Source organism: Montipora capricornis, chromosome 12 (genome assembly GCF_036669925.1).
Source record: "Montipora capricornis isolate CH-2021 chromosome 12, ASM3666992v2, whole genome shotgun sequence".
NCBI lineage: Eukaryota > Metazoa > Cnidaria > Anthozoa > Scleractinia > Acroporidae > Montipora > Montipora capricornis.
The window spans coordinates 35,602,438-35,614,937 of record NC_090894.1 but is presented as its reverse complement, the minus strand read 5'-3'; the positions used below and the strand labels follow the sequence as shown (position 1 = coordinate 35,614,937).

The 12,500-nt window shown below is 38.7% G+C and overlaps 1 protein-coding gene across 1 annotated transcript in view; it reads left to right on the top strand.

Moving 5' to 3' along the window:
* Positions 1-12,500, top strand: part of LOC138026716 (centromere-associated protein E-like) — an 88,844-nt gene that overhangs the window by 20,610 nt on the left and 55,734 nt on the right. The window contains exons 14-27 of the mRNA XM_068874166.1: positions 2,401-2,472; positions 2,556-2,612; positions 2,709-2,744; positions 3,068-3,163; positions 3,247-3,473; positions 3,580-3,634; positions 4,504-4,593; positions 4,873-4,944; positions 5,026-5,085; positions 5,164-5,227; positions 6,647-7,055; positions 8,184-9,030; positions 10,943-11,010; positions 12,077-12,131. Of these exons, the coding sequence (XP_068730267.1) occupies positions 2,401-2,472; positions 2,556-2,612; positions 2,709-2,744; positions 3,068-3,163; positions 3,247-3,473; positions 3,580-3,634; positions 4,504-4,593; positions 4,873-4,944; positions 5,026-5,085; positions 5,164-5,227; positions 6,647-7,055; positions 8,184-9,030; positions 10,943-11,010; positions 12,077-12,131 (2,208 nt within the window). The remainder of the gene's footprint in view (positions 1-2,400; positions 2,473-2,555; positions 2,613-2,708; positions 2,745-3,067; positions 3,164-3,246; positions 3,474-3,579; positions 3,635-4,503; positions 4,594-4,872; positions 4,945-5,025; positions 5,086-5,163; positions 5,228-6,646; positions 7,056-8,183; positions 9,031-10,942; positions 11,011-12,076; positions 12,132-12,500) is intronic.

The window sequence follows — 12,500 nt, the reverse complement described above, 5'->3', positions numbered from 1 at the left end:
GAGGGGCCCCTAGAGCTAAACGCTGAGAACTTAGGAGCCCAACATATGAGGTGAAAGGGGTTGCTGTGAAAAATTAAGGAGCCCAGAGCTATTCTTTGGGAGCCCCAGGCTACCGGGCTCCTGTTAGGCATAAAAGACAAACAAGTAGTTTCTTTACCTACACTTTCAAAAACCATTGCAGAATTAAAAAATAGCAGAGATGGACGCCTTATGATACTAAGAAGGTATTGTTTGAATTGCCCATAGATTATCTAGATCTTCCTCATAGAAGATTCGGATAGGAGTACCATCTGGAGACGTTTTAACAAAAATCTTACCATACATTGTCCAACGCTTAAGAGAGTACCTTCTCTTCTTCGTCTGTTAGATTCATTTACGAGTCCTCGTCTGTACATCGTCAGGTTCTCGTTAATGAAAATACCTCAATTTATCTCAATGGGATATCCTGGGAATAGATTTTTGATTCTGTACTGGAGTAAGCGTCCTCTGGAAAATTCCTTGGATTTCAATGGAGTTTTCGCGTGTATATTGCTCGACGTTATCCAAATTATCCCACAGTTGCGCCAGCTCTTCTCCTTGTTTACGAAGTTTTTCTTTATTTTTTAATTTGCTTATTCGACGAGTCTAGGGATTTTTTCAGCGCTTTGTTTTCGTTGTTAGTACTATTAAATGACTCTTTGAAAATCTTGAGTTCGCTGTTGTTGAAGTTAATACCGACTTTTAACTCCTCGATTTCCTTCCTCAGTAGTTTTGTTCTCGCTTTTTTTTTTTTTGCAACACAATACAACAATGTACATAAAGAATAAAATCAACTAATAACGAACAGCATACCATACAAGTCGCACGTACTAAAGTACATATTTATATATATATATATCTATATATTTATGTATAAAATTACAGTCGATGATCAATGCTCTCTATGCTCAAGTCAAGACTCTATACTTCATACATTTTTGGACTGTTCTACTACGTCCTCATTCTACAACGATATTGTGAAATGGTTCAATAATAGGAGCAACTTTGTCCTCGCTTATTATTGACGAAACGGAACAATTTAAGGAGTGACTGGTCGCCAATAGCAAATTCTTAATTTCCAACAGACTTGGCTCCTCCTCGCTGTCAGTCAATGATTGAAAGACTTCGCTTATACGTCCTTCAAGGTTTCCATCTAAGTTGACCGCCATGTTTGATTTCTTCTTCTGTAGATCCTCAATCGCCACGCTTGTTCTTCTTCGCGGACATTTACGTGAAATACATTTATAGCTCGCAAAATCCAAAGTTATTTCGTTGTTAGAGAGTGAAGTTAGGCGTCATTAGAAGTCGTGTAAGCGGACCGCCATGGTGTCTCTGCCATCCTTTGTTTCAATTTTACACATGGTAACGAGGCTATTAAGGCCAATTAGCACAGGGGCAAAGGAATTATTGGTAATGGCTATTGCATTTGGTCAGTTAGTTATTCTGAAATTTAGTTATCTCCAGGGTTTCCCTTTGAGGCCGGAGGCCGTACGTTTTGTCCAGTAGTTCATGTCCGGGACTTCAATGCCTTATTTTGGAATAATCGATATGACGGCATCCCATCCTTTTTCTCCAATCTCAAGGATGTTTCAGACCTCTTTTAAGGTTCGTTCCCTTGATGCACTAGAAATCGGCCTTACAAAGGAAAATAACCATGTCCAGTACTTTCATTATGAAATCCGGCACTTTGAAAAGCAATTGAAAACGCTGTGTCTCTTTATCTGTATTTCCACCTCTCGGGAAACTCCCAATATGGCTTTGTGTAGTTACAGGTGTACATGGCGTCATGCACCATAAGTATTTTTCAGATGTCACGCCAATCCAGTCCAATTTGCCAGATTAGACGTATCTCAACACCGACTACACTGTTCTCTACTATTTTTGAATAGTGATCGGATTCCTTGAATGTTCCCCGGAATTTTGTGAACGAGGGTATGGCGTGGCGTCCACTTATAGTTGTCATTGGAGGAGCTCGGAGGTTTGACCATTTACCGGTTTGATAACAAGAGCATCACTTTTTTTCTTAGTTAAAGGGGCTAGGTCACGCTATTTTAGATAATTATGAGCTCTAAACGTCAAACTGGCAGAGCAAGAGTCTTTCATTTGCAAAACCATGGCCACATAACAACTGAGAATGATTTTCCAGCTGTGTAAATGACATTTTGATAGACTAATAGAAATTTGAAAAAAAGGTGGGCCGACGTTTTTCAAATTTACCCAAATTCAATCCATTTGAATCCTCTCCTTCGACGTGAGTATCGAATCGAGAACTCATGACCTTCCGCACGCTATCCCTATTCTCTACCTACTAGGCCAACTGCTCGGTAGTTAGCTCAGTTATTTTGACCATGCAAGTCTGTAATCTATTTTTTTTGTCACCAGGTATTGGATGACGGAACTCTTCTTAAGCGTTACCGCAAAGAAATCTGCGAGCTTAAGAAGCAACTCACTGAGGTATTCATTTTATTTTGGCATAGTTTTAGTAGGTTCTCTCCTGTCTAACTTAATTTGTTCGTTGTTTTTGGTTTGTTTATTAGATGAGCCAAGAGTCGAGTATCTCTCGCATGCAAGAGCTACAAGTTGAAAAGGAGAAGGTATACAGGAGGGTAGAATAATGAAATTCTCATTTAAAAATGATTCGACTTTACACATTGTAGTACTTGTAACAAACGTCCCTCTTTTTGTTTCAGATGGTGGAGATGTTGGAACAACAAAGAATACAACAGGTATAGACGAAGAATAGAATGTAAAACATGCAATTACTTCAATGTAAAGTACAAGATGATTTTTTTAAGACGGGCATGAGAAGCAATTTGGATTGGTGCGGCCAGCCAATGCTTTAAGATTTTCGTCAATCAGAGCTGTCAATTCACCGTACATGCCTGCCTATTTCCGCCATTGGCTAGCCATTCATTCCTTCTGAGTCTTGGTTTCTTTACCTGATTGCCAGAGGTGTTGCAATTGGCCCAGGTAATTGCTCTTGTTTGGTGTTTTATGAAGCTAAATATAAAAATTCCGGCTTGTAACTTATTTGTTTTCTCCATTTCAGAGCGAACAGGAACAGAAGATAAAACGACTTCGCAACATGATTTGTTCTGCAGGCAGGGAGGATGGAACTAAAACCAATAAAGAAAAATTGGCAAAGGTTTGCGTAACCTCTTGTTCTTTGCGTATCGTGTATGGAGTGATTATTTTTTCTCACGCACAGCGCTTATACTTCTTCCACAGAGGCGTTTGACTTGGTGTCCAGGTGCTGCTCTTTCTAAGGCACCTCTAGCCTCTGCTGCCGCTGTCCAAGCGCGTCTTGCGCGGATCGATGCGAGTCCCAGCGAGGAAAGTGAGTTTGACGAGATACCGAAAGAACAGTTTTTTTCAAGCCTGGATAGGGAAGAGGAGACAAGGTCAAAAGAGTTTCGAAGAAAGAGAGTTGGTTTTATAAGCCCGCAAGCCACAAGGTTTGCTTTTAACTTGAGTCCGTTAAACTTGTTAATGTGATCGTTATTATGAGGGCTTCCATTGCATATTATGCGCTAAGTGGTAGTTGTTTTCCAAAACATAAAGGTGCCTCTCTCCAGTACTGGACACGGATTTGGAAGATAAAGACATGCAAACGGAGGTTAGTTTTAGGAACATTTTTCAATTACAGTAACTACAGACAGCGTTTCAGGTATTGAGCATCCCGCGAAGTTGTAAAAGAAATTGTGCTGCTTTCGGAATTGCGTTAATGTCCTACTTGATTTTCAACTAATCAGGATAAACTGAATAGCATTAATAATAATAATAATAATAATAATATTAATAATAATAATAATAATAATAATAATAATAATAATAATAATAGAGCGGTTTTCAAATTAGTGTCGTAAAACCAAAACCAAAGTAATTGCTTTGGCCAATCAAAAAGGTCGGATACAATTCGGTAAACCAATCAAAACTCGAAGTAATTACACGTAGCCGACACAAAGCGCGGGAAAATGTGGTTTTGGTTTCACTTCTGATTGGTTTAAAAAGTGGCGCGAGAACTTTGAACCAATCACTGAGTGAAGTAATCGTAAACCAAAGCAATTCGTGGGAGGCGCGGTGGCCTCATGGTTAGTGTGCTCGACACCGGATCGAGTGGTCTGGCCGGGGACATTGTGTTGTGTTCTTGGGCAAGACACGTTACTCTCACGGTGCCTCTCTCCACCCAGGTGTATAAATGGGTACCGGCGTAATGCTGGGGGTAACCCTGCGATGGACTAGCATCCCATCCAGGGGGGAGTAGAAATACTCCTAGTCACTTCATGCTACTGAAACCGGAGATAAGCGCCGGCCTGATGACCCTTCTGGCTCGTAAGCAGAGACTTTTTTTTAGAGCAATTCGCTAATTACTTTCGACACTCAATTGAAAACCGCTCTAATAAAAATAATAATAATAATAATAATAACATCATCATTACTATGTGGCAGTTCTAATGTTGTTGTTTGTATTTCAATACCCTTTAGCCCGACGAAAGGATTACCGAGTTAGAAAATGAAATGAAGAGTCTTCGTAGAAATCTGGACGAAGCAGTTCAAACACGCGACTTCTATAACGTATGTAGTCCGCCCAATCTAAGTTAATTTCTGTTGCTTTTAGTTCCAGAACTACTTTAGACAGAGACCCCCTGTTTTTATGCCATTGTATTTTTTAGAAATCGCGGCAGTTCATTTTGCTGGAGAGAATAGGCCTAAGACCCTTAGTGTGAGTTCGGGCTCTCTTAACAGAAACTGAGTCAACCTGTCAAGGAATCCGCTGTTTTGAATTGATTTTGGCGATAGCCTCTAGACTGATTTTCTGTGACGCAACTAGATAGTTTTGATTTTCATTCGCAGGAGCTGTTGGTTCAAAGTAATGAGCTTCTGGAGAAAATGTCGACGGAAAAGGGTCTTTGTGCGACATCCATGGTTTGATAAATTTTGTTCTTGATTTTACTGTTTTCTTTTGCTTTTATTCGTGATGGTGGTTTTTCATCTTATACTTAACAGAACTCAGACGTTACTTTAAAATACGTGGCAGAGCTCAGAAATGAAAACGCAAATTTACAGGTACTTTTCGTTTAGTTGAAACCAGTTGCAGGTTGCATAGAAGCGACCTACAATTATCTCATTTGATTTACTTATCAGACGCAACTCGAAGTTTTGAAAACGCAGAATCAAGAAATGGATACACTCAAAGTGAGAAATAAAGGTAAGAAGAGAAAACTCTGCTGACGCGAAGGCGGGTGCTTTGTTCATCTTCTGATCTAGCCCCACTCTTCTGTTAGTCGAATGATTCAAAGGGACAATCTCCGTACATACATTTATTATGTAAAAACCAATGAAATACCAGGTGAACTTTCGCGCGAAAACATGATACCTTCACACGTGAAAAGATCACCGTTGCTATGGTTGCATAATAAATTGCGCCGTTCTACGTTTATAGGACTACAAAAAATTATAAAGTGAAATGGTTTGGTTCTTAGTTGGTGTTTTTCAACACTCGAAGAAAAATTTCATATCTCCGCGCGGCCATGTAATATCCAGTCTACATATGAAAAAAAGCAATGTACATGTATGAATGCCCTGTGTTGTAACTTTTTTTTTTTGTCAAGCTCTTCAGTCAAGGTGCACTCTTGTCTATAAGACTGAAAGAGGTGTGATTAACAGGGTTCTATGTATTTTTCATGAAGTGTTTTTCAGTTGACCTCCGTTGAGTTCAACCTCGCTAACTCAAATTAGATTCAATTCGTAAACCCGCATCCCCTTCTAAAATAGATGTATGTTTTGCCATTTAAGCCTCAATACCTGCCACTTTGTTTCTAAACATAAGACAAGCAAACACAACTTTTTCCTCATATCATTACCTTGGTTTAAGATGAAGTGTAACAGTTTTTTCGAGGATTTGAACCTGAAAACTATTTTTAGTTGCTCTGAAATTTAAAAACTGAATCAAATCAGACGTGGTATTATCCTTCGAAAAGAAATGTAGTGTATTTGTATTTACCAGCTTTTGTATTATTTGGGGTTTTTTTTTGGCATAATACCATAGGGAGCCCACACAAACAGTGTGTCTGTTTGTATGTTCGAAATATAAAGAAATGTATGGGAAATATTGAAGAGTCCTAATATAGTAAACTTACATCGAGAAATGGCTATGTTAAAGCTCAAAATAACCTCAGTTGTTGTGTATTGTCATTTCTGCGGCTGAAAATGGTGAATTTGAGCGATTTGGTGGGTTTTCCGTTGACTGTTACTACACGTCCTCAGAAGGAGACAAGCTTGTCTCCTTCTAAGGACGCGCACGTTTATATTTCGAACATACAAACAGACACACTGTTTGTGTGGGCTCCCTATGATAATACAAGATACAAAACGTGCTAAATGAGTACCTAATCTGCAGCGTTGTTCTGTTTCATGTATTTCACATTGCGATCTGACGATGTGTCATTTGTCATTATTCGACTTTATTTTGCCGACAACCTCTCATTTCATTCTCGACATGTACTCTTCTTTAAGTTCGTGTCAGGTGTCTTCAACTCTAGTTAACTCGCATGACGTTTTGTACATCGATTTCCCTAGAAAACTAAAGTTATCGTGAGTGACTGTATTCCATCTATTGTGTCTGTAGAGCTTACTGATGAGGTTCAGTCACTGAAGGACGAGCGAACTCTGTCCAATGAATATATTTCTGAGCTGCAGACAGAGCATGACAGCTTACAGGCAGAAAAACAGGATCTGGCAGCTAGAGTTGACGGCTTAGAAAGCAAAGAAACTTCTCTGCAAATGAAACTTGAAGAGAATCTCACAGAGAAGAATTGCCTGCACGAAAGTCTGGAATCATGGAAACAAAACTACACCTGTCTCCAAGAAGAAGTAGTTCGGCTTCAAAACGACCTGGCTTGTGAAAAAAGAAACAACAACCCGGAAACGCTAATCGGTGTTGCCAAGTCTGAGGTGGACTGTTTGCAGTTAGACCTACAAAAAAGCACGAAAGAGAAACAGGAGCTGCTCGAAGAGCTGGTGTCTTGGAAGCAAAAGTAAGTAAGTTACATTAGTGGTTCAAACAATAGACCATTTTATCCATCCGGCTTCAGTTGTTCAAATGACAGTTTCTGACAAGAAGGAATACTAAAGATCACATAACACTGGGGAAGACAATATTTCATTAAATTTTTGCCGGTGCTTCTTTTATCTAATCATTTACAGATGAAGCCACAGTTATGCAGATACATATTTCGCGGATAGTTTGAAAAGGCTGGTTTTACCGAACGAAGCAAGTATAACCATTTGCAAGGACCGTAAATGCACTTCCCCATCGACCATTAAAACCTTTTGTTAGGGCAAAAGACACTAATTAACAATTAGATTATTCGTTCTTGATTTCTATGAGGTGATAGTTGATGAGGCCGAATCAACTATCACCTCATAGAAATCGAGAGTGAATAATCTAATTGTTTTAGTGGAATTCTTACTAAAATTTACTTCAAATAACGGTTTTCAATTATTTCTTGAAGTGTTATTAAACTTTGTGCCTGAAAAAGATCGCTCGGATTGAATTGCCATTTAAAATCTAAGTTGTGCGCGCGAGCGCATCAGCTTTTTCAATAATTTCAACTTTTTTGGAAGTCAAGAAACCGTAAATGTCCTTCGTTTAGACTTCTCAGAAATTTAATTACCCATTTGCATCCAAATTTTCCTCCAAAACTTTGGAAAAACGAAAAAAACGTCGTTATTTCCAAGACGACCTCCAGCCACTGCACACTAATGGCTGATAGTGTTCAATGGCTCAGCCAATCAGATTACAGCATTTGCATTAGCATACTAGCAGAATTCTACTAAAAGGTATTAGATTCAGGGCGTCTGCATATTTTGCGTTTGCTTGCCCCGTACGTGCAAACCAGTCCTAATGGAGGAAAGGCTCCTTAAATAAATAGCAATGTGATTTGAAGCGAAGGGGCACAAAACTTCTGTTTCTTAAATTTGCCACCCTTATTGTTTTAATTTTGCACGGAATTCTCATCCATTGAGAGGTTGACCCAAACAACATTTCGCATTATTTGCTACTGTTTTCTCTGGCGCTTATTCCCGACTGTACATATTTGCTTTGCTTTGTGACTGGATTGATAACTCAAGTAAATTATCGGGGGTCTTTTTTCGTCCTGCAGGTTCGCTTGTCTGGAAGAGGAATTCGGAGATCTCAAGGATCAGCTGTCTCACTCAGAAGGAGAGAAGATGCGATCGGAGGAGAGAGTGAGTGTCATTATTAGGGAGGCTACCGATAGAACGAATGAGCTTGACAACGAAATCAAAGAACTGAGGGAAAAATTATCTATTGCCGATGAACAGGAGCGTATGTTGACTGATGTTATTGAACAGAAGCTAGAGCTGGAGGAAACATTTGAGAACTTGAAAGCTGAGAATGATCAAAAGTTTGAGGTGTTTAAACAAGAGAAACAAAGAGAAGTCTCGCAACTTGTTCAAGAAATAGAGCAACTTCGAAGCAAAATCGGGGAAGGTAAAACTAGTGAATACAAAAAAGGAAACCTTCCAGATGAAAATTCTCAAGAAGAACAAACATTTGAGAGACAAATCAGCCTGTTCAAGAAAGAGAAAGATGAAGAGATCGCAAAACTCACTGCACATATAGAGTTACTGCATCAAACTCTTGACGAAAAAAGATGCAGTCTTGAAGAAAAGGAAAGATTGTTGAAGGAGACCATGCAAGGAAAGTCTGAGCTAGACACGCTTAAGGTAGAGATGGAGACTGAAATTCAACAGCTAAGTGACAAAATGAAGGGTTTTGACGTTCAATTAAGCGAAAAGACAAGCATAATTAAAGAAAAGGAAAGCTTGCTGAACGAATGGTTCCAGTTAAAAACTGAGGCAGAAGAAAAGTTGCAACATTACATCCAAGAAAAGGAAAGAGAAATCGAGAACCTCAAGGAAAATTCAAAGAGGAGCTCAATGGATTCTGCAGACAACAAACAAGAAATGTTGCTGGGTGCAAAAATGGTAAAATAATTTTAGGCGATATGAAAACCCGATGACTCAGGTTCCCCTAAGGAGTCTTAAGAGATACTAAGATCAATTTTTTAGGTTTATCACATAGAATTCCTGGAGAGATAAAAAACGCCGTTTACCATTTAGAAATATCTGCATTGTTTCCGGAGATATTCAGGTTTGAAAAATGTGTAAAATATGCAAATGAGAGAACTGAGGACGTCATTCACTCAACCCAATCAAGTATATGAAATTGAGCTACACGCAGCGTTCGACACTAACGCTTGTTCGATTGCCCAGGGCAAGCGAAACATATCCTTGAACAAGTATAAAACCTCTAAGACTTGCCCTATCGGGCAATCAGAATTTTTGTTGGACTAATATTTTGCGAAACGATTTGATTGGCAACCAAGAAAGTGACTAGTAATATGACGTAGTCACCGCAAACACGGTAAAAAAAATAACAACTTTACATCTCTTTGCTGTCACTTATTTTTCTGTTAAAAGATATATTGGTACAAATCTCAAAACAGATTGGAAGGAGGAACATCTTCGAAAAGAATGTTTGTTACAATGAAACCCACTTTTCGCACGGCCAAATGCAATTTCAACCAGCTTTGAAAGGCTTAAAGAACATACTATTGGACAAATGGCATTTAATTCAAAACCAGCCTAATCTCAAAGAGATATTCAAGGAGTCTCCCTTAATCTCTTACAGAAAAGGAAAAGCGCTTAAACATATGCTTGTCAAAGCAAAACTGTGAAGGCTACAAGAACAGAATGGACACACAGCAGGAGTCGCGTTGGTCTGTGAAACCCATTTTACACGCATCTTACTCAAAATTGGCATTTTTACAAGACTCCTTTGAGTTTTAATGAGCAACAGTTCTTTAGAAGGTGGGCAACCGAAAAAAACCATGGGCAACCAAAAAAATTAAAACTGGTTGCCCAAAAGGGTAAATTGGTAAAAAAAGTAAGTGCCGAACACTGGCTACCTCGCCCTCGGTCAACTTGCAGCAGAGACCATTGAAACTTGTAAGGCAAATAGTTCAACAGGCAACACACCTGCCGCCATAAAGAAATTGGTTCCCATGGCAACTTACTCTTTTCCAGTCCCCTCCAACCTGATTTAAATATTTCTGGTGATCTTAAGCTTGAATAGCTCTGGAACAAAAAGAGATATTTGAAAATGGTGAACAGCATTCTTCTCGTAGAGACCACATGTTTTGGTTGTAGTAGCACTGTAAGGTTTTTTTTTGTTGTTGTTGTTGTTGTACTGTTTATTATTTAATCAAACCGAAAAACCCTGGAATATTTTCTGATTCCATAGATGTTAAAGTTGATGACGTAACAAGTAGTTGTGGTCCTAAACCTTGAAGTAAGATACTTCAAACCTTGTGCAATGTTGATCGGAAAATGTTCGAAATGCCAGCCATTGTGAAATTACGATGGTAGCTCTCTCACCTCCACTCGCTTTCTTCAATGAACCAAATGACTAAGAGTTTCGACTCGAGCAAGGGAGGCACATGACCCTTTTCAAATTGCAAGTAGCTGTCATATTCCTACAGATCTGTTTGATTCCATTGGGAATAGCAATCCGACACAAAATCGATGTAAAATCAAAGCTCAGAAAAATGGTTGCCATGGAATCAGCTCACTGAGTGTGATTTGAGCCTTGCCGTGAAACATTTCTTGTATCAAGTTGGAAATGCCACCTAAACAATAATCTCCTGGGTGTTTTCGATTTCCTGATTTATCTTTGTTTTGGACGTAAATCTTGCCCCAAAAAAAATTGTGCAAAGCAGCAAGTTCCTATGATCTGGAAAATGTGGTGCCAATGGCAATTGAATCTGTTACGTTTTCGTTTACCTTATTTGTTTTAGCAAAATTTAAGTGTTTGTTGTTTTGATGCCTTGTCTTATAGTCTGACCTAACAGTTGAACTTGAAAAGATGATTGACGAAAAGAAGGAAGTGGAACAAATGCTAGATAGGTAAGTTACTTGTGTTTCACAAACGACGAAACAGGTTGCATATGGGCCTCGCACTGGGAAAATTAACCGCTCGTTATCACGACGTTGCCCGGTTGTTTTCATTATTTCTACTTACTTTTCTTGGCTAAACTGAAGAATAGCCTGTCGCTTATTTGCTTGTCACTCAATAACTATCCATTGTATCCTGAAAGAACGCTACCAAAAAAATGAAAAGCTACAATAGTAGTAGGGTATTTTGCAGTTACTCTATTGCTTTTGACAAAAAATGTGACTAATGCCTGGCGGCAAAACCCTGATGACTTCCTGTCCAATACCCCTTGATACCCCTAAATTTGTAAATTTAGTTACAAGTACGTCTGTCTTTCTTCCAATACATAGATGTTATTGAACTAGCGTGAGTTCCTTTTTTTGCAAGTTTATGGACCTCGACTTTCTGGCTTGACCATAAACTTGCAAACAAAGAAACGACCGATATTTTCCCAGTACGGACTGAACAAGCTAGTTCCTGAATAAGGTTTTTATTATATTTTTATCATTCATAGGCATAGACATTTTTTTCACCCAAATAACTTTGTAGATTTATCTCTAGGTCATCTTCAACCTCCGAAAGATAAAAATTCAAAATATCTTGCAGTTTTGATTTTAGAATTTGATGACGTCACTGTGAAAACCATCTATTGGCTCTCTGTTCCTTGAGTCTTGCGTTTTCGCCTTCTTCTTTGAACGGTTCTGGAAAGAAAAATACGTTCTGGAACTTCGATATGATTAAATAAAAATATATTTCCTGATTTTTTTCTTTTTATGTCCGAGAAAATGGGAACAGTTTTGCAACCTATAAACGCTGCTTCGTGACCGGTCCATCTTAGTGGTCCGTATTTGAAACCGGACCTCTCAGAAAACCAATCAAAATATTCTCCTTTTCATCTCGGACCAGTTTGGCTATATAATAATATAGTTTACATTCCTTTGGCTCCAAATTTTTGAAGAATGAAGACAGGCATTCGAATGGTCTTTAGTCTAATGTTGATGTGGTGTCTGTTTAACACATGCTTGAATTTTTGTTCAGGGTAAAGAAAGAGCGAGACGAAATAAAGAATGACTTGTCCGAGTCCATTACTGATGTACGTATTTGGCTATTACAGTATTGTTTTACTTCCCAATCCCAGGCCAAAAATTGTTTGCAAATGCCTTACTTGAATTCGGGGAACTTCAGCACTATTCCTTTTTCTATAATCAAAAAATCAAATCTTTTTTTCTTTGGATTTCACAACTATGTTGTGACCCACGTTTTAAGACACTTGTTTATTTTAACTGGAATTTGCCTATTTGATGGTCCGCCATTACTAAGTTTAAAATGTTGAGAAAGCTGGATCGAGGAGAAAAAGGACGTTAGACTCACTAGTTTAAGAATGCAATGCGTTTTTACGCGACTGCATTAATATGCAGCACGGGAGTTTCGGGCTTCAAATTTGTAAACTCGTGTTTTGCAT